Here is a 20,258-nt window from a genome sequence, read left to right as displayed (position 1 = left end):
ATGCAAGATGCTCAAGATCCAAATGATGTGGAATTTGAGGATATTTTTGAAGCTATCAAGGAAACCTTGGTAGAAAAAATTCACAAGAAGGATATGGAAGAATCTTCCTCAAACCAGGCAAGAACTGTGAGAAAATCTGATTAAAGAAGGTATCAATGCATGATTATCAGTGTCAAATGACGCATTAATAAGCAATTAATAAGATGACGTAATCAATGACGTCAAAACAGACAGAAGGCCGGGAATCTCGGCTTTTCTACTATTCATTTTTGACTTTTAGTTCAATTATTATTGTAACTGTAGCACTTTTTCCCGAAATATCGGTCTTATACTGTGTAATACATGGTTTCTACTGTAGTTTGTAGGGTTAGACCCCTGTAGAATAGGATCCCCTGTATCCTATAAATACAGGTGTTTAGAGTGTTAAGGGCAGAACCTTAGAAGAAACCTCTCTTTTGTTTTCTCTCTTTCTCTCTTGCTCATGTGTTGAGCAATCCCTTCTCATTGTAAATCTATATATTGAAATAAAAGAAGTTTGCTACATAAGGACTACTGTAAGTTTTACTCGCTTTATTTTAATTTCTGTATTTTATTTATTATCTTATTTTATTGTTCATGGATAGCCTTATAGGCTAACCAATTCATGTGTTGATTCCTAACTGTTAATTACACTAGCGTGAATTTGGCATCATGAATAATTAGGACTCATCAAATTTTGTAGGTTGGATAATAATAACTGGCCTTGACATAAAAATTATGTTTTAAATATATGGCTCTTGGTAAGACCCCGGTCATAGCCATGTTGAAGGCGTTTTTAGGGGCAGTTTGGAGTATTATATTTGGATATAAATTTTATGAAAGGTTGCCGGTTATTCATTGTCTTGTAAAATTATCCTATCCCTGCCTGATGATCCTGGTTGTAATGGTATCAGAGCCATGATAGTAGTAATTAATATGTTATGGATCAACACATGACTTTATTCATGCATCACATGAACATACTTAATAAGAATTCTAATATTAAAAATATTAAAAATGAGGAATATGATATACCTCAGAATTTGGATTTATTACATAGATGGACAATTCCAAAAGTTGAACCGAGATTAATATATCAATTAGGAACTTTTGAAAAATTAGGATTAAAACAGGTAGTAAAAACTACTGAAGAATCTATCTCATTAGATAATGATGAAATGATAATAAGATTGTTATCTGAAAAAGACATTAGTCATTATAGACAAACACATAAATTTCTACATATAGGACTTGTACAAATTGCATTTAAACCTTTGACTTTAGAAGGATTACCGGAAAGCTTTATTGCAACTTTAAGAGATGGTAGAAATTTAAATTGGAAACAATCCCTTATGGGCATAATACAATCTAGTCTGGCACATGGACCAGTTTATTTTAATGTATATCCAAATTTACAATTATCTTTATCTGATATTAATATATTAGATGCCTTAACATTAAATGTTAAAAACTCATGGTTATGATTATATGCCTGGAACAGAAGTAATATGTATCTGTTATAGAATATATTATAAGCCTTTATTTACATTAAATCCACAATGTAAAAGGATTGATAAATCAAAAAATGAAACTATATTAATTGAGACTAATTTCAGTAATTCAAATATTACTACAAGAAGACCTATTAAATGGGAAGAAATAACTTTTCCAGAAAACTGGATAATTGAACAAGCTGTACCTAAAAGGCCACAAATACATGATCATAATAAAATTATAGATATTCTTCAAAATAACGAAGGAACTGTAAATATCAAATTATCCACCTAAAAGGCCACAAATACATGATCATAATAAAATTATAGATATTCTTCAAAATAACGAAGGAACTGTAAATATCAAATTATCCAGCTTGTTCAATTATCCAGTTTTCTGGAAAAGGATAATCAGGCAGGGATAGGATAATTTTACAAGACAATGAATAACCGGCAACCTTTCATAAAATTTTTATCCAAATATAATACTCCAAACTGCCCCTAAAAACGCCTTCAACATGGCTATGACCGGGGTCTTACCAGGAGCCATATATTTAAAACATAATTTTTATGTCAAGGCCAGTTATTATTATCCAACCTATAAATTTGATGAGTCCTAATTATTCATGATGCCAAATTCATGCTAGTGTAATTAACAGTTAGGAATCAACACATGAATTGGTTAGCCTATAAGGCTATCCATGAACAATAAAATAAGATAATAAATAAAATACAGAAATTAAAATAAAGCGAGTAAAACTTACAGTAGTCCTTATGTAGCAAACTTCTTTTATTTCAATATATAGATTTACAATGAGAAGGGATTGCTCAACACATGAGCAAGAGAGAAAGAGAGAAAACAAATATTCTGGCTAAATAATTTATTATTAAGATTATTTTAAATAATTATAATAATTAAATATTCTGGCTAATTAATAATAATTATAATAATTATTTTAAATATATATTTTAATTAATTAAAAATAATTTTAGATTTAATAATTAACAAATATAAAAATTATTTGAATTTAAATATCATTTAATTTAATATTAAATATTAAATAAATTAAATATAACTTAATATTTCAATTTAAATTCAATATGGCAAAACTTAATACTTATTTTTTAAGGTGAGAAATGGTAAAAGGAAGACATAAAACAAGCCAAAAAGCCCTTTGTATGTTATATAGATCCATAGAGGGGTATTTTAGTCCAAAGTATCATTAAATATAAACCTAAATCGCAGAAAATGACTACCAAATGCAGCAGACGCGCTTCTCCTCCTCTTCCCCTTGTTGCTAGCAGAATGGGGGGTTTTTTACTGACTAAAACAAAATAGGATGGGGTTTTTATCCTATTGTGAAAATAGAAAAGTGTTTTTTGCATACTTTCTAAAACACATGGGGGTTTTATGCATTTTGTCTTTTTTTTAATAAACCTATACTCGGATACCATTTTGGGTGAGCATGGTGCATCAAAATGTGAGAAGACTAGAACAGGACTAAACAGCTCAATTTAAAGTTGTACAAAGATTAAATTATCCATAATGTATTCAGATTTAGCTGGAGAGAATAAATTGCCAATTTTTTTAAAAGTTAGGTGGCACAAATTGCCAGGGTCAAAGTTAGAGAGCTTAAAATGCTAGCTTTTCTAAGTTATGGGCCTATTTTTGTAATTATCCCCTGCATTTTTCTCCATTAATCTCGTAGAATAGTAAAGAAGTAGAAAAGAGAAGTAGATATGGGAAGAACAAGGTGAGACCCTAGTGAACAGTTTTTGCAAATAGAAAATTAGGCAGTAATTCCCCAGTCTCCACGTAAAAAATAATCCAGAACTCCATTTACAAAAACTTCAAAAATTCATTGTTATATAAGACACGTAGGGCTTAAATAAGCAATTTATCTCTTTATGATAAAAAAAAATAACAAATTATCACCGTGTGCTTTTTAAAATGAAATAATTTACCTCTCCAAATAGGGAGGTAAATTGATTCATTTTACAAAACACAGAGGGTAAATTGCTTTATTTTATAAAATACAATGCTAAATTAATATTTTATTTTTTATAGAGAATAATTTGCTCATTTGCAATATGATAAGGGATTGTTGTCATTTTTTCCTAAACAACACCCTTTAGCATAAACTTTGAGAAATCATTTACAAAAACCAAGTTAATCCAAACAATGCATAAATACACACACACACTTATTTCTTTCTTGTAGCGGCGGAGGAGTGAGACTAACAAGAGTTAAAAATTGTGAGAGAAAGTTGAGTAGGTAAGATCTATTTATACGTGAAGACATTGAAGAAATGGGAATGATTTGGGGATTGGGTCTTAACGGCTAAGAATGGGTTTTTCACTTGACCTAGACATAATTAATCTAATTTAATAGATTTGAGTCTGGATCTAGACCCGATTCAAATTACGAGTCTGGGCTAGGCGAGCACTTGGGTTGGGCTATTTACTTCATGGTCCACACTAGGTTCCCGGTCAAAATCACGGGAATGACAGTGCTTCAAGCCTGTGAGAATGCGGGTGTTGATATCCTAAGGTTTTGCTATCACAGCCGCCTCTCTGTCACCAAAAACTATTGCATGTGCATTGTTGTGTTCGAAAAATCGCCCAAGCCGGTCTCCGCTTCAACCATGTCTGCACCCAGGTATGCTGCTAATTTTTTGTGTTTTTGAGTGTTAACCATCCAGTGCAATGCTTAATTTGACTTTGTTGATGATGATGGTTGTCTAAACTTGATTAGGACTGGATGCTATCAACACTATCAAGTTTAATGCTTTATAATGTGGATATGAAGAATAACCTTGAATTTTTTTAAATTAGTAATATTGTTCGTTGCATTGCTTTTCTAATAATAAGGATATTGTATTTGCTTGATTTTTTGCTTTTGTTCTTGTTTAAAGGGAAATTCGCCGTCTTTTATGGAGTAATTGGTCTGGTATATGCACTGTTAATATGAGCTTTATATGGTACTAAAAAGAGTAGAGGTTGGTAGATTTACTTCTTTCACCAGTTTTCGTCAAATGTTATATGTATGAGTAAGGAGAAATTATAGTTTGATGATAAATGGGCAAAACTCATTGTTGTGGAAAAGTTACATTATTGAACTCCTACCATAACAATCTGTTATCCGTTCAGTTCATCACGAGAAAGGGAAAGACAACAAACTATTTACGTTGTATATACTTTCTTAGCTTTTGTCTTTCTGCTTTCCATTTTCTCTTCTAATAGCAAGAATAACTGTTATATTTTCAGGAGATACAAATATAAAAAGCAAACAAGAGTACAAAATGGTCATGGTTGTGCGTCGTAGAAGCCTGATACCTTGTAGTTTTTACATGTATGTATTATCTTGTAATCAACATTTTCAAAGAAGATTTTCTTTATGGTCAATGAGGAACCAAATCTTGAATCAGTTGTCCTAAAACTGTGGGTGGATGGTGAATAATTGAATCAAGAACATAATTCTCATATGCAACAATCAAGTTGCGTCTATAGATTTTATTCAGAAGAAATTCAAGAACCTTGATCTTCAAGGCAAGGCGCTTAATTGGCTTAAGAAGTACCTGTGTTGCTTTGAAGTGTATTGCCATAACGATGACTACCGCTATCGATTAACAAATTAGATGAAGTTTCAGGGGGAATAGGTGACCAGAAAGTTAATTGGATTAGCGATTTTGAGAACTCTTCAACAATCTTTGGTAAAGTAATATTATTATGTAGAATAGAGTAAGTATTCATCTTTGGCATGTGTTTTGTTGTGCTTATCGTTCAGGTTAAACAACGTTATTACGTCACAGCAAACGTCTACAGACCAATTGCAAATCCCATGTAGTTAGGCTGTGCAGGTTGGCAACTATTGGACCAACTTTTTTGAGGGTTAGTCTTAAATCTTCCAAATCGAGGACCACAAGACTGGACATTAAGAGTCCTATAGAGACTTATGCATTCATTGGATGAGTGTCGTATTTCATCGGTAGATATAATGTTAGAATAGGTTACCAGAAATTCAATTGAATTGGTCTTTATGTAATCTGTTTTGATCATTTCAATGTGATTGTAATATTGGTTATGAATAAAGTAAGTATTCATTATTTGGATATTTATTGTGCCTATTAATATGTTTATATGTTCAACACTACAACAAAGCCCATAGACCAATTGAATAACCCATATAGTTGGACTGCGTATTGGATGGTAGCTATGAAACCAATATCTGAGGGTTGGTTTGAAATGTTTCAAGTCGAGGACACTGGGCATCGAGAGTCATATAGAGACTGTATTCATGAGCTGAAAAGATAGCTCGATATGAGAAACTCATTAATTGGATTTTCTAATAAAAAAAAGATCAAAATATAACCTGGAAAAGATTTTTGTTTCCTGAAAGATCACAAAGTTATCTGAAAAAGCTAGTTTGATCTGAGAAAGATCGATAATTGGACCTTTTTTTATTCAAAAAATCATAGTTCGATCTAAGAGAGTTCGGCAATCGGATTTTCTGATTTGAAAGATCATAAATCTTGAAAGATTCCTTCGATCTATGAAAGATCATAAGTTATCTGAAAAAGATTCTTCGATCTGAGAAAGATTGTTAATTGGATTTGTCGATCTAAAAAAAATCAAAGGTTCTCGATTTATGAAAGAGCATTAAGTACTTATGGCTTTCGATTAGCAAAAGATAATTTCATGATTTCGTACATCAATTACATAAGATCGGAAGGCCATCCAGTCGACAAAAGGGAAACACAAAAGAGAAAGGATGGCTATGCTATTGAAAGTAGAATTCAAAATCCTACCGATTCCTAACCCATACGCTTAACCTCATCGATCAAACAAGCAAATTCATCTTTAGCAAGAAGGGGAGCATCTTCTTTAGGTTAGGGTTCAAGGTTTCCATAAAAGGAGGGGTCAAGGTGCTCTTGGTGAAACCCTTCAACGAAGTCGTTGAGCTTCACCACTTGCAACCTATATTTCTCAAAACTATCGTTGAGAAAATCAGCAGCCTTGGTCTCTATTGTAACTTGGACAGTTGGGGCTTTTAGACAGTCGCGGGTTCCCTGCAAACGGGCTTCAGAGATGGTCTTTCGATACTCCATCGACTGAAGATACGCCTCGCTACAAGCAATAATACCCTCAGCTTTACCTACAGAGAAGCCTTCATCCTAAGGCAATCACACTAGTTTTTTCCACTTCAGCAGTACTCTGCTGGAGCCAAAGTTCGAGGTTAGCCATATCCTTCAGAATCTGTTGAAGTTCGCGAACCTTGGCATCTGCCATTAGTTTTTCATAACACCACACCGAACACTTCAGGGAAAAATTGTCCCCAAAAGCAGCAGCTGGAAAAATAAAGGATTAGCAAGACTTAATGTTACAACCAGAAATCATAGTATGTACGCATAAGAGCAAAGGCACACCTACATAAGACCATGGGCATGATGCTCCTCGACTGTCTTGTGAGCAGCTTGGGTTAATGAGACTTGATTGCAATCTAAACAACAAGCCTAGTACATCTCCTAGGAATCTTAGCCTACATGTGACTGAAGACCGAGATAGAAGAACAAATGGCCTGATTGGGAACCAAGTTTTCTCCCACCATTTCAGCAGCCCTACAACTAGGCGACTTCAATGCCATGTGAGCCTCCTTCCAACATCCCACATACTCCTTCAATGCACCCCCATTCTCTTCCTCTTCGGCACGACTTGCCGCCTCTCTAGCCAATCTGCTTTCCGAACGCGATTTACTTCGTGTGTTGGACTTGCTAGAACCCAAGCTTTTACTGCATTGTTTATGCTTTCTCTTGCGTTTTCTAGGCTTGCTCGGTTCCCCAGCGACAGCAACAGCATCTATCCTTCGACCTCTCGCGAATTCCTGGTGAACCAGACTTAGCGATGTATTCCTTAGTTCGAGCTGCGGTATGGGTAACTGTTGCTAGCAGTCTCGGCTTCACAAAGAGGTTTGGACTTAACAAGATCTGTAGGTTCTATAGAGGCCGTGCTTTCTTTGGGAGTAGAAGAATCTTCAACCTCAACTTGTGCCATAACAACATCGGCAGGAAGTATCCCTCTTTTAGCCTGAAATTGATTAGCAATTCCAGCCTGCATCAATATACTTCCTGAAGAAAAATGTTAATATTAGAACTCATGAAAATAGAGGAAAAAGGAACCAAATATATTATGTTGATGATGAAAAGCGAATCACCTAATGGATCGCTAACTGGGAGGGATCTTGGAGAGAGTCGGACAAACTTCAAGACATTCTCTACGAGAAACTGCACAGCTAACAGTAAAAGCACAAATAGCTTGTCAAGTCCAACAAGAAGATCTTGACACGGTTCGGGCCGCAATCAGGAGTACCATGCTAACTTCTAGCTCGTTATGGCATAGCCTTATGGAACCAATTCGAAAGGCATTGCCATTAGTGATGACTCGCGAGTTTAGAGAGTAGGATTCTACACCTGTGCTCAGAGTATAGGCTCTACACCTGTAGCGGCAGATTCAAGTACAACTTGAACGAGATCATCGTCAAACTCTACTGAAAAGGCAACAATTGAGTCACAAGAAGTGTAAGCTCCTGATGTTTCAAGTTAACCCCTGCTCCTCTGGGGTTAAAAAATGAGAGGTTAGCCTTAGGACAATGACCAACACTTCTAAGGTTAATACTAACGATTTGATATTTTCATCTTCTACTTGGCAGGTCTATCAGCAGATGTGGGAAAAATTAGTTTCCCACAAAGGAGTAAATCTAGGCAAGACTATAATCGAATCATCCAAAAAATATAACCAAGCCTGGATGCTTGAGGGATATAAACTCAAAGATGTCAAAAAATGGTATGATTTAAGAGCCCTGGCTTCGGTTCATACTGTGTCATTGAGTTTTTCAGAAATCTAAAAGCTTTTGTAATGGATTAGTGGGCTAGTATACAACACATGACAAAACAAACCCCACATAAAACAAGGAGATATCCTAGAGCTAAAATTCATCTCAACTGCTCCAGAAATCTCAGGAAAAGGGTCTCACCCAATTTTACTTTATGGAGCTGCAAAGATTAGACATGGTAGCTTTCAACAAAATCAAAGCTGTCACAAGAGAAGCTCCCCTGGTATCATCTATTAGCAAGGATGACATCTCTACTAGAAGGGCTTAAGCATTATGGATCTTTCTCACGGAGATGGACAAAGGTACTTCCATTTAAAATATTTTCAAACAAATCAAATGGATCGTTCATGTTAAACTCCATGACAGGAAAGAGTACTGAGTTTCCAGAAAGCTTGTTCGAGAAGAAAAGAATGCTTATATTGGAGAATAAGCTACCTGCAACGGAGACTAAGAGGATGAAGACATGCAATATTTTGCATGTGGGGCAATGGCATAACCATGTATGCCCTTGCGCGAAAACAATAAAAGTCCTTGTTTGAAACCAAGATTCGGGTAACCCAAAAGACATCCTAACCAAAACCCGACAAGTGTAAAAAGTAGGATTTTTTACAAGAAGAGGTAAAATCCTCAAAATGTAAAAAATCAAAAGTTGAACTGTCGACAAAAAAAAAAAATAAGCCAATAGTCAGGAAGAAGTGATAACCAACTAGCAAGCACATGGTTGACAAGTTATCATGACCAACATCATCCGAAACAAGTTTGAAGTCTGGGATTGAAGTCCGTCGCTATTATACATAAGAAGGATAGGAATCAGATGGGGGACATCATAAAACTTCTCCAACTCTTCATTTCAATGATATTTTGAGTCTTCTCAGAGTTTTGTGTTTTAAATTTTCTAGCGTATGGGGATTTCCCCATAGAGTCAAGTCCTCTTTTTCATGAAGGGCTAAATAGTTGTCTCCACATATAGAGGAACAAATATCTATGTAATATTTTACATATTTCTTCAATAAAGTAAATGCTTCTGTTCAACTTGTCCACCCAAAATTTTATTAAGTCTATGTTCTGGAGTTTTTCTATGCTTTAAGGTAGGAAACAAAATAGGGTTATGGTAATTGTTGTTGAATGAGCCAAGTGCCTATGAATCATCTACTGTGATAGTGTAGTTGGTGGAAATCCGTAAAGCAGAGGATTTGAATACCTGGGAGCAATACAGTCAAATAAAAGATGAATTTATGGTGGTTTAATTTAATTTCGAAAGTATGTTAGACCTAATTTTGAGCATATGAGATTGTTTATCAAGAAAAGCAAAATAATCTGATTACAAGACTAATAGTGTTAAAATTCTGGAAACTTTAGGACTATAAATGTCAACCAAGTAAAGTAGGGGACTAATAATGAGAATGGTCTTATCTAATAGGATAAAAGAAGCAATTAAACCTTTAAATTATTTTAAATTATCTTTGAAATAAATTCAATGCATGTTTTATTTCCACAACATATTTTATTTATCTTTATTTTTCTCTATCTATCCGCACAAAAATATAACAAAACACACAAAAAGCAAAAAAAAAAAAAAAATGAATCCACCCACGATGATGCAATTTTGCCGCTCAAGAATTAGCAAAATGCATATGGACCTTAAAACAAAATTCTTGTGATCTTGTCCCTCGAACCCATTTCAGTTTTATGGTTTTAACTTAAACCCCATGAGCATCGCCCTCCGGTTTTGCACGCACAGAACACGCACAAAATTCACACGTTGAGATGGGTGAGAAGGGGAAATACTTGGTGTTGATCGGAGCCGGAGCTCTGCTGGGTTCTGCTGCTACCGTTGCTATCTACAGACTACTTCTGCCCAGGTACGCAATAAACATTCTGTATCTCTCTCTCTCTCACCCACACACATATTCGGTGTATCTCTTTCTGTTTCCTTGTAATTTGTTTTGATGGACATTAATTTGTTTTTTGCTGTGTTTTGCATTAAGTTGAAACTTGGTATTAATAATTTGTTGGGTATTCTTCATTTTGCAGACGGGTGGGGAAGCAATGTACTAATGTAGAGGCGAATGAGTTGAAGGGTATGTTGATTGCTCATGTTCGGTGGTTACTATGTTACCTATAATTTTGTTTTGGATTCTCTAGACATGAGTTACTATGCGTGCAACATTATTGTCTTTCCCTTTTCTCCTAAAAGAGTTGGAAAGTGTTCTGGCTTGGGATCTTTTGGGGCGCTCTTAGTTGAACCTTTGTGTATGGTTCCATTGAAGTGGTCGTGCCTTGAGTACACTAGCCAATACGTGGTGGAGGTTTCTCAGTCAGATGAATATAGTATTAAAACTGAACTATATTTTTGCATAAAAAGCATTCCAATCAAATTATGTATTTGGTCTTATGCATATTTTCTACCTGTATGTTTCAAATTTTCTGCAGTTTTAAATTAATCTGGAATGCAATTCCATGATTCCCTATCTGAAAGGGCACATAGACACTACTTTAAATTGATTGGGAATGCTTGGGATCTGCTGCCAGCTTGTTTGTTTATGTTTTCATTTACAATTTTCAGCGTAAAATATGTGTTTTTAATTTTGTATAGGTTTTTGTGTGAAAATGAGAATATGTTTGGATAGTTACTGATATTGTGCTTTATGTTGCTTTATGTTGTTAGTGATGTCAAATCAATATATTTTTTTATTTGATAACGATGATAGTTTTATTTTTTTATTGTTAGTGGTGTCTCATCAAGTACATTTTTTATTCAAATAAAATGAAAATTAATTTTTTTATTGATTTAGAATTGTTAGTGATGTCATGTGAAAGCATTATGAAAAAAGATCTGTTCTTTAGTTTATAAAATTAATGATTGAAAGAATATTATGTATATGTATGAATATAAAAAAGTAACAATTGGGAATAGAATGATAGGAAAACATTTCCAATGAGAATATGCATAAACAAATACGTTTTCACTTCAATTATTGTTTCAACAACTCAAAATTGAAAATGAAATATAGACAAATATGCTTCTATAACCTTGTTCGAGTATTGAAACGCAAATGTCTGGCATGCAACTCATACTAACCAATCAAATTCTAAAATCCGCACTAAGAAGTGCTCTAGTCTATAGGAGCATGACAGTATGGTCTGCAACCAGAGTTTATCATCAAGTCTGTTAATAGATAAGCTTAGTTGTTTTGCCTTTTAAACGTTTGTCGATTTTTTCGCAATAAGCAAGTGTGCTTCTCCACAGAGTAGAAGTGCAGTTGGTCAGATTGGTTATCTTACCCCCCATATTTGTAGGCAGCTGAAACTTGTGTTGTCATATGGAGGAAGACATTCTACATATTTATAGTTATTGCTCATTATGGGAGTGCTTTGCTATTGTTTCATAGACTATTTTATCTAATGAACTTCTAACAGGTGGAGCATTTCTTTTTCGTACAGATCATAAGTTCATGGAGGACGTGAATCACAACACAGTTGTTCCCGACCTGCTAATGGATGAAATTGTGTCCGAACAACTGACAAGGTAAGATAAGTCTTATTCTCTGATATCTGATTATGTAAATAATGAGTAAGTGGTGTAAGGGATAGAGGATTTCATTGCTAAGGTATCGTTTATCTGACAATTGTTGGATTGAGACACAGCCCCCTAGTAGGAAAGAAGGAATATTAACTGGAGGATTCATTTGCTTCTGATATGCTGAATTGTCAAACATGCTCTTCTGTGATTTTAATCTGAATGAATAGATACAGGATATCCATGGCCGGCGAGAGCTTGGCTACTGGGAACAATCTTCTCCCTTTGGAAACTCTTATATAATTTAGTTGCATGTCATTTAGTTCATGGAAGGACTCTTATTTCTGAACTATTTAAGGATCATTTAATCTTTCAATAATTACTGTGAGGTCTACAAGCTGTGATTGATGCTGTGCTGGGTTGTTTAGTAGCTGACAATATAAAAAGATTCTCATTGAAGCTGTTTCTTTCGTCAGGAATATTCAGTTCTTTGGTCTGGAACACCAGAAAAAAGTGGTATCTTCGTACGTTGTAGTGATTGGCCTAGGAGGAGTTGGGAGTCACGCTGCATCTATGCTTTTGAGGTCTGGTGTAGGCAAGCTTCTCCTTGTGGATTTTGATCAGGTACACTCAGTTTATAAACATTTCCTCCTAGTTGCCACTACGCCACACTGGACAATTTTTCTAAATCATCTCTTAATCATTTCTCTGATTGTTATATCATTTACCAAGATGTAAGAAATGAACGGACAGTTTAGGCAACAGGAAGTTCATTATATTTTCGACTTCACTTAGAGTTGATCTGATATTCCTTTAGTCTTACAATAGAAGCCCTAAATGCTATATATGGCTAAAATTTTATTTCCACGGTCCTTAATGAATGCAGATCTGATGTCATTCATTGTTCATGTAGTTATGTGAGATTGTTAAGGATTCTTTATTTGCTACAAATTCTAACCACTTATAAATGTTTAATCTACTTAATCAGTAATAGTTATCGTTCATTAATTGTTTGTAAAGGTCTCAGTTTCATCATTGAATAGACATGCTGTTGCAACAAGAGAGGATGTGGGTACCCCAAAAGCCCTATGTCTGAAGAAGCATTTCTCGACAATTTTCCCAGAGTGCCAAGTCGATGCGAAAGTGCTGCTATATGATTCATCATCTGAAGATGAAATTCTATCTGGGCAGCCTGACTTTGTCCTAGATTGCATTGATAACATTGATACAAAGGTAACATATATTTCTTGTTAATTTGTATTTTCATTTTACCTAACTTGAACTATTAATTTCTAAACTCCTGAGTTGTTAATTCTTGATGTAATTGTAAAACTCCAACCTGCTATGATCTTCACTCTGGGCTGAGATATAAGTAGAAAATGCCCTTAGTTGATTATATGTACGAGATGTATCTTAAAACAGGTGTGTGGCTTCTTGCTCTTATTATATTTTTGCATGTTTCAACTCTGCATTTAATACAGTTGGTCCTAGATCTTAGTATTAGTTCATTAGATTTCTGGTATTGTAATGAGACTTTATTGGATTTATATATTACGTATGACATACTTCATGGAGACTCTCAGCAGTCATCATAACAAAATCTTAACATCAATATATCATAAAGCAATTATGTCTGGTCAAATGGACAATATATTCATGGCCTTTACCCATTAAAGATTTTTTATATCATTCTGGAGGCTACTTTTAGTTGTGCCTTTTAAATTATGTAGGCATTTTGTTTCTGAAGTTCACAATCCAGTTATCTAAATAAATGATAGTCTTATACCATCAATTTTGAATTGCATAAAGTTGTTGATTGATTGTGGCTTTTAGGTGGCACTTCTTGCTGCATGTGCACGGAGGGGTTTGAAGGTTCTATCTGCAACAGGAGCTGGGGCAAGAGCTGATCCAACAAGAATCCGCGTGGCTGACTTAAGAGAATCGACCAATGATCCACTTTCTCGTGCGGTAATGGTTATCCTGTGATTTTTGAATTATATTCTTTGTCTCCTCAAATAGATGTTGCACTTGGTTAACATGTTATGTACGAAATTGTGACTACTTATGCTTGATAGGATCCATCTGTGCATTTCTCTTCAGAAGTTAAATTAAAATTAGTTTCTATGGCTTGACTGGTAAAAAATCTTTTTCTGTTAGAAGAAACTAGATGAAATTGGAAACTTTCCTTCAAACAAGATATTGCATGTAAAAGTTGAACCAATGAAAGGTGGTCATTTATGCTGTAATATGTAGTAAAACTTTCGTTTTCAAGAAATTGTACCTCTACCTTCATATGGATGACCTCATTTCAAGTGGCACAAGGATTAGGCAAGAGTTGGAAAGGTGGGAATCTTATTCAACTTCCATTTTCACCCTTCAACGTGGTTAAGAATCATTTTCAATAATAAAAGTACTCAATGTTGAAGAATAATTTTCAACAGCGGAAGTACTCAATTATAGGTTTTAATGATAATTAGTTAATGTAGGAAATGGAGCTTTCTGTGTGGGCAACCAACAAAAAGATGCACTTCTTCAAAATTAGACCTAGTGACTAACAAGCAAATCACTGTATGAATGTGGACTCTCACATCATGAACTACTAATTTATTCGAAGATAAAACTGCTTATTTATCACATTGTATAATTGATGGATTTTCTACCCTTTGGGGTTTATGTCTATCCCATAGTTCTCATTTGTGAATGAGATTAAGTTTATGCGAATGACACTGAGAGTGGTACTGTACGCAATGATCATGTATATCATCTTTACGTGTTATCTTTTCTCTTTTGGCTAATTCTGATACCTTATTCGGTTGATATGGCTTCATAAATTGGGAGGAGGATATCTCGGTTTTACATTAATAGGTTCATTCAATCTATATAATAACGTCCTGGAAGCTTACCAAACACTTTTACTTGAGAGAAAAAAAAATGTGGTGAACATAAAATTGGAGAAAATGTTACTGCCCAAAGGATGGGTAAAGAAGAACACGGGAATCCTCTGTCTGTCTCTATGCAGTCAATACCGGTTAGCATTGATGCATTCTTTATGTTCTAATGAAAAAGAAGGAAACTGCAGAGCACATATCATATCTCCACTCTTTTCTTTTAGAGTCCTAATTTCATTGTGTAAACTTCATTGTGGAGGCTAAGTTTGAATTTGGATTCAAGATCGATAACCATTTGATAAAGGGATGGTAGAAGGCAGCCATGGGCCAAGTTACCAAGTCCCAATTCACGATAATAGGAACATCTGGATTCACCTAATTAGTAAGAAAATACTGAGAGTTCCCATGAAACAATTGTTTGAAGTTGGACTGCTCTATCTCATTTAAAGTTTAGAAAATTTTCCCTTATAGCTCTCAAGGATACTTATGAGTGAATTATCGTATATCAGTATAGCGATGAAAGCTAGTGCATTGTGAATATTACTTTTGTTCTTGTATTTTCACTTGTTTTATATTAATTTTTGGTTCTGAGTGATACATTATGATGTCCTTGATCTTTTGTTGACTGAATTCTTTCATTGCAGCTCATTTTATGTTTAAAATCTTTCTCTGGACATCTTGTGGTCTGGGACTGGATGTTTTTAATTGTCTCCATTCTTTATTTTTTAGCACACAAAGCACGAGACTGCTGTTGCCGGAGTCAAATTATTGGCATCTGATTTCTTTGAATTGGCCATTAGTGGTCGAGATGAACTCTCATAAACATCATTTTTCAGGTTAGACACCGTTTAAGGAAAGATTACGGTATTGAAGGTGGTATTCCTGTAGTTTTCTCTTTGGAGAAACCAAAAGCGAAATTGCTTCCTTTCAAAGGACCAAGTGGAGAAGAAGAAAATCCTTCAGATTATCAAGTAAGCACTTTATACTTTCCTGTAGAATACCTAGGCTGTTTTCTTTTTATGATTAGTTGTATTCTTACTTAGTTACTCCAAAAAAATTGATCCCTTTGAGCCCAAACTTTATCAGAAGTTACCTTTTTATCTTTCCAAGCATGAAAAATTCTCAACCAAAACTTGGTGCAGTCTAATCTTCTAAAGTCGCCAATAACTAACAACTTGTTGAAATTGATTATCAGATTGTTCCGGGTTTCCGCGTTCGCATCATTCCAGTCCTTGGAACCATACCAGCAATTTTTGGACAAGTTATGGCTTCATATGTTGTAACTCAATTAGCTGGACTGCAAGTTCATATGGAACCAGTTGTGAATTTTGATATGGATCATTATCGTGTCCTCCATCAGCGCCTCATCGAGCATGAAGAGTTACAATATGGTACAACAATACAAGTTCAGGTACTTCATCCTAGATTTCCACTACCAAATTCTATAACTTCCTCTCTGACATGAGGGGTCTCCAAAAGATTTGCTATATTAGATTTAGTGGTTGTATTTCTGTTTGGAGTATGATTCTCAATACCCATATTAAAGGTAATATCTCCAGTTCGAGAGAATTGGTACCATGATATAAAGCAATTATATCTTGGAAATGGAAGTATTTGAGATCTGTTAGATGATTTATTAAAATTGGAAATATATTAAATAGGAGAAGGAAAATGAACATCTGGGCAAATCTTAAAATTCAACATTACATGTCCTAGAACCTGAGAACTCTAAAATGAACTCTAACACCAACTTTGATGAGGGTGTAAGGTATGATAGTTCCCTAAGTACTAGTTGGATTTGGTGGTGACTTTTAGGGCTGCCTAGTTCATTCTTTTCCCAGATTGTTCATAGGTTAGACGCTTAAGTTGCGTTACTTTGGTGTCCGGGGTTTCTTATGCTATACTCCTCATGAACAATTCAGTAGCTCTGCTGTTGGATGTTGTGTTAGCGTCCTACTTCTGTGTGATAAATTGCAGAATATATTTAAATCTGGTGAAAGGCCTCAGAGTAGGGATTCCAAGTTGTTCCATTTTATCTTTTCGTCATGCTTTCACTGTTTTTTCTTTTAGTTTTTTCTTTGTCTAGTTGGTTTACTTGAATGAGGCTAAAGGTCGCTTGATTCGATGTAAAGTGTTATGCAGATATCAGTTCTTTTCACTAAGGCTATGTTTGGATGGAATGTTTTGGATTTGAGGAATGAATTTTGAGGAAGGATTTCAAATAACTTCGTATTAAATGGATTTGAAATCCATCACCATGTGAGACAATATAGTATGTGAAATTCTTTAAATTATCCAAACAAGTTAATGGATTTATTATTATGAATTTGTAATCCTTAGTTTCAAATCCGTCAATCCAAATACAACATAAGTTTAGTACTAATCTCCTTAGAAGGATACTTGAGAAACTAAAGAGAAATATTAAATTGACAAATTACTTCCATATGGGTTGCGATCGGTCATTGATTCTCTTATGGACAACAACTACATACTGCAACAGCAAATGGTTTTTGGACCATCTTATTGATAAATACCATCCTGTCTAATTCACCAGAAATGGTAAAAAAAATAATAGTAAATGCATTTATCATGCATTTGTTATATGCATAATGTGTTTCACATATTTTCAACTCTTCTAGGTCGATGTTGAGGAGGTTATGTATGTAGCCAAAGAGTTGTGGCACGGCCGAAGTGCAAGAGATCAATCGCCTAAAGATGTTGGACGTGGAATGTGGCGTTCAGTCAATGAGTTAATACTAATCAGGTATGGATATTTATGAAAGATTTTAGTTGTAGTAGACAAAAGTTTTTCTAGAGGGGTTGAAAATGAAGCCATAACTGTAAAGTCATCTTCACAACTAGAAATTGTTTAGGTCTTACATAAATGTCTCTAATAGTCTGTCCAAACCTGGTTGATGATTTGAAAACCTGATAAACAACTTGTTTCTGTGTCCTGTGTCCTGTTTCCTGATTTGATTTGATTTTTTTTTTTTTTTTTGATTGCTCAAATTATGGAAAGACTGTGAGAGGGTGGAGGATCACATATGAATATGACTCATGTATTTAGTCAGTGAAGCATTTCTTGTCATGAGTTTGTATGACTAGGTCATTGTTTTTCGGGTGAACAGCAATTTACCCCTGTGATACTGAAAATGAGCAAATTACCCCCATATGAAAAAGAAATAGTAATTTACCCCACTATACTTTTTAAAGTGAAGCAATTTACCACACTTTTCCCTTTGTTTTTCTCTCTTTCTTTTACCCTCTCGTACCGATTGTATTTTTAGTAGTGTTAAATTATTAGGTCTGGTCACATGGATTATAATTGGGTTTATGTTCGGCCAGGTCATTTACACAGGAATTCACTGACTCTCTTGTTTGTAGTTAACTCCACACGACCACATTAAGGTTGTGAAGTGCACTGTCTTATAAGACTGTCATACATATTTTTAAATTTTTTATGTTATCGTTTTGTTTTTTATTAAATAATGCAATTGGCAAAGGCTTGTTTAATGTATTAGATTTTGGCATTGATACCCACAACTTAATTAATGTGGTAGTCTCTTGTCAGCTTGCCACATGAATTTGGCTATCTTTAATTTTTAAAAAAAAATCGTAAAGGAAACAGGTTGTGGTCCTATCCCTAAATTGATGTTCATAATGTATGGAAACAAATGAAGGGAGGTTTGCACCAATACTCCTGTCATTTAAAAGGGATTTCAAGCGTCCATAGCTGCAGTTTCCCAATTTATGAGATTCGAAACTCATGCTAATTCCAGGAAATATTGTTGACTTGAATTCATCATTTCAATTTTGACAGTGATTGAACATATTAGTTTGCATGAATTAGTATCTGGAATTAATCCGTGACTTATATATCATTTCAAATTTCTCTTTAGTTGTATTACATGTACCTGGTGGTGTAAAACATATGTGTAGGCTTATCATTTGCGACGTAAATGTTTATTGTATATGCTAATCATTTTTTTAATATACGACATCATTTCAGATGGGATCGTACGAAACCAGCTTCCGTCTCAAATCTAATTCTCCTTAAATTTAAAGAGGTATGCATATGACAGGCTCAGTTGTGTCAAGTCACGGAAATGATCTTTTTCAGCAGTTACACTCTTGCAAATTTGTTAATATCAGAAGCTGTTAGTTTAATTATTGACCTATTGAAAATTTACGATATTCATAAGAAGGCAAAACAAAGGATCCATGTATGTCGTTGCAATTTAGGTTATGCTGGTGTTAGGACATCTATAAACATGATTAAGCTTTGAAAAGTTGATACTATATAGTGTGTTGAAGCTGAAAAGTTACAACTTAGAGTAACCTGTATGAATTGATTCTATGAACGTATGACCTCAAATATTGAGGCAAAATTAGTAAACTATGCAACTATTTATAACCATGACTAGGATTACAACAGTAAGCTCTCAAGAGCTATAAATTTTTCCTCATGAAATTATTACCTTCTGCAAACATGAATATTAAGCTGAGCAGTCATTTTCAATGTAATTTGACTGTTGGGAATCAATTTAGCTCCTATTTTGTACGACAGTGAAGAAAAAATACTATAAAACTAACAGATCCCCAAAAACTCACTTTCTTTTTTTGCAGGCTGATGAACACGAATCAAGATCACTGGATGAAATAAAAGAAAACGAACCAGAATTTTTTGCTAGAGTGACATCTGTGTTGAAGCGAGCTGAAATAGACTTTGGTTTGTGATTCCAATGACACATACTTGAATGGTTCAGACTCACTATACATCGATTTGAGGATGGGGAAATGATCTGGGATTCACAGCGGATGTATGAAAATTGCATGGCAGATATAGTTTTATGGTTAGAAGGATAGTTTTGTTAAAGACTTAATTTTATAGTTCTTGCACTCCCACAGAAGTAGGTGAAACTTAGGAATAGGTTGGGCTGGAAGCAGCTCAGGTTTAGCTTGAGTTGTTCATCTGTTCATGAGAAACTGTAATGTATTACTTAGATTCAAAAGTAATACCCTTGTGTAAACTGAAATCTTGTATTGCTATGGTCCTTCTGAGATTAAAAATGAATTCTCTCTCGGAAATTTTGCATTTTGTAATAATTCTTTTATACTATGTTTGGTCTCGAATATCTTGGGAGTTATAAGTTCAAATTTATACTTGCTAGATAATTGTATTACACTTAATTTTAAAGGTAAATTACAACTAGTTTATTTGAGCTTTGGCATAATTATAAATATTTTTTTATTGTCTCAAAAGTTACAAGTACTCTTTTTGATGTTTGATCAAATTGTGTAATCTTTAGATGCAGGCTTGAAATTGTTAATTTTGCTTTTGTTGAATTTTCTTATTTTTAAAAAAAAAAACCTTTAAAAATTGAATAATAATTGGGTGAGATGGATGGAAATTTTAAAATTTTGTACGAAAATTGTTCACTTAGTTTATA

The 20,258-nt window shown here is 34.3% G+C and overlaps 1 protein-coding gene across 3 annotated transcripts; it reads left to right on the top strand.

Annotated features, from left to right (window-relative positions):
- Positions 1 to 3,937: 3,937 nt before the first annotated feature.
- On the top strand, positions 3,938 to 19,896 carry LOC105167759 (NAD(P)-binding Rossmann-fold superfamily protein). 3 transcript variants are annotated; one of them, XM_088883630.1, is made up of 13 exons: positions 3,938 to 4,170; positions 4,779 to 4,863; positions 10,142 to 10,262; positions 10,435 to 10,481; positions 11,845 to 11,929; positions 12,397 to 12,544; positions 12,941 to 13,153; positions 13,754 to 13,888; positions 15,645 to 15,779; positions 16,004 to 16,219; positions 17,448 to 17,572; positions 18,818 to 18,875; positions 19,435 to 19,896. In XM_088883630.1, the coding sequence occupies exons 3-13, from the start codon at positions 10,168 to 10,170 to the stop codon at positions 19,543 to 19,545; spliced, it is 1,368 nt and encodes a 455-aa protein (XP_088739756.1). In that variant the 5' UTR covers positions 3,938 to 4,170; positions 4,779 to 4,863; positions 10,142 to 10,167; the 3' UTR covers positions 19,546 to 19,896. The 3 variants fall into 3 exon arrangements, with proteins under 3 accessions (XP_088739756.1, XP_088739757.1, XP_088739755.1); XM_088883631.1 differs by lacking the exon at positions 4,779 to 4,863 and having other exon boundaries at positions 10,086 to 10,262; XM_088883629.1 differs by lacking the exon at positions 4,779 to 4,863 and having other exon boundaries at positions 3,941 to 4,170.
- The last annotated feature ends 362 nt before the right edge of the window (positions 19,897 to 20,258 follow it).

Source organism: Sesamum indicum, linkage group LG8 (assembly GCF_026168435.1).
Source record: "Sesamum indicum cultivar Baizhima isolate 11 linkage group LG8, ASM2616843v1, whole genome shotgun sequence".
In the NCBI taxonomy this organism is placed as follows: Eukaryota; Viridiplantae; Streptophyta; class Magnoliopsida; order Lamiales; family Pedaliaceae; genus Sesamum; species Sesamum indicum.
This window is presented reverse-complemented; position numbering and strand designations above follow the sequence as displayed.

Coding starts and splice junctions, on each gene's coding strand:
- LOC105167759 (XM_088883631.1), top strand. CDS start 10,168: ATGGGTGAGAAGGGGAAATACTTGGTGTTGATCGGAGCCGGAGCTCTG. Junction 10,482..11,844: donor AGAGGCGAATGAGTTGAAGG/GTATGTTGATTG, acceptor TTTTTCGTACAG/ATCATAAGTTCATGGAGGAC. Junction 15,780..16,003: donor AAAATCCTTCAGATTATCAA/GTAAGCACTTTA, acceptor ATTGATTATCAG/ATTGTTCCGGGTTTCCGCGT.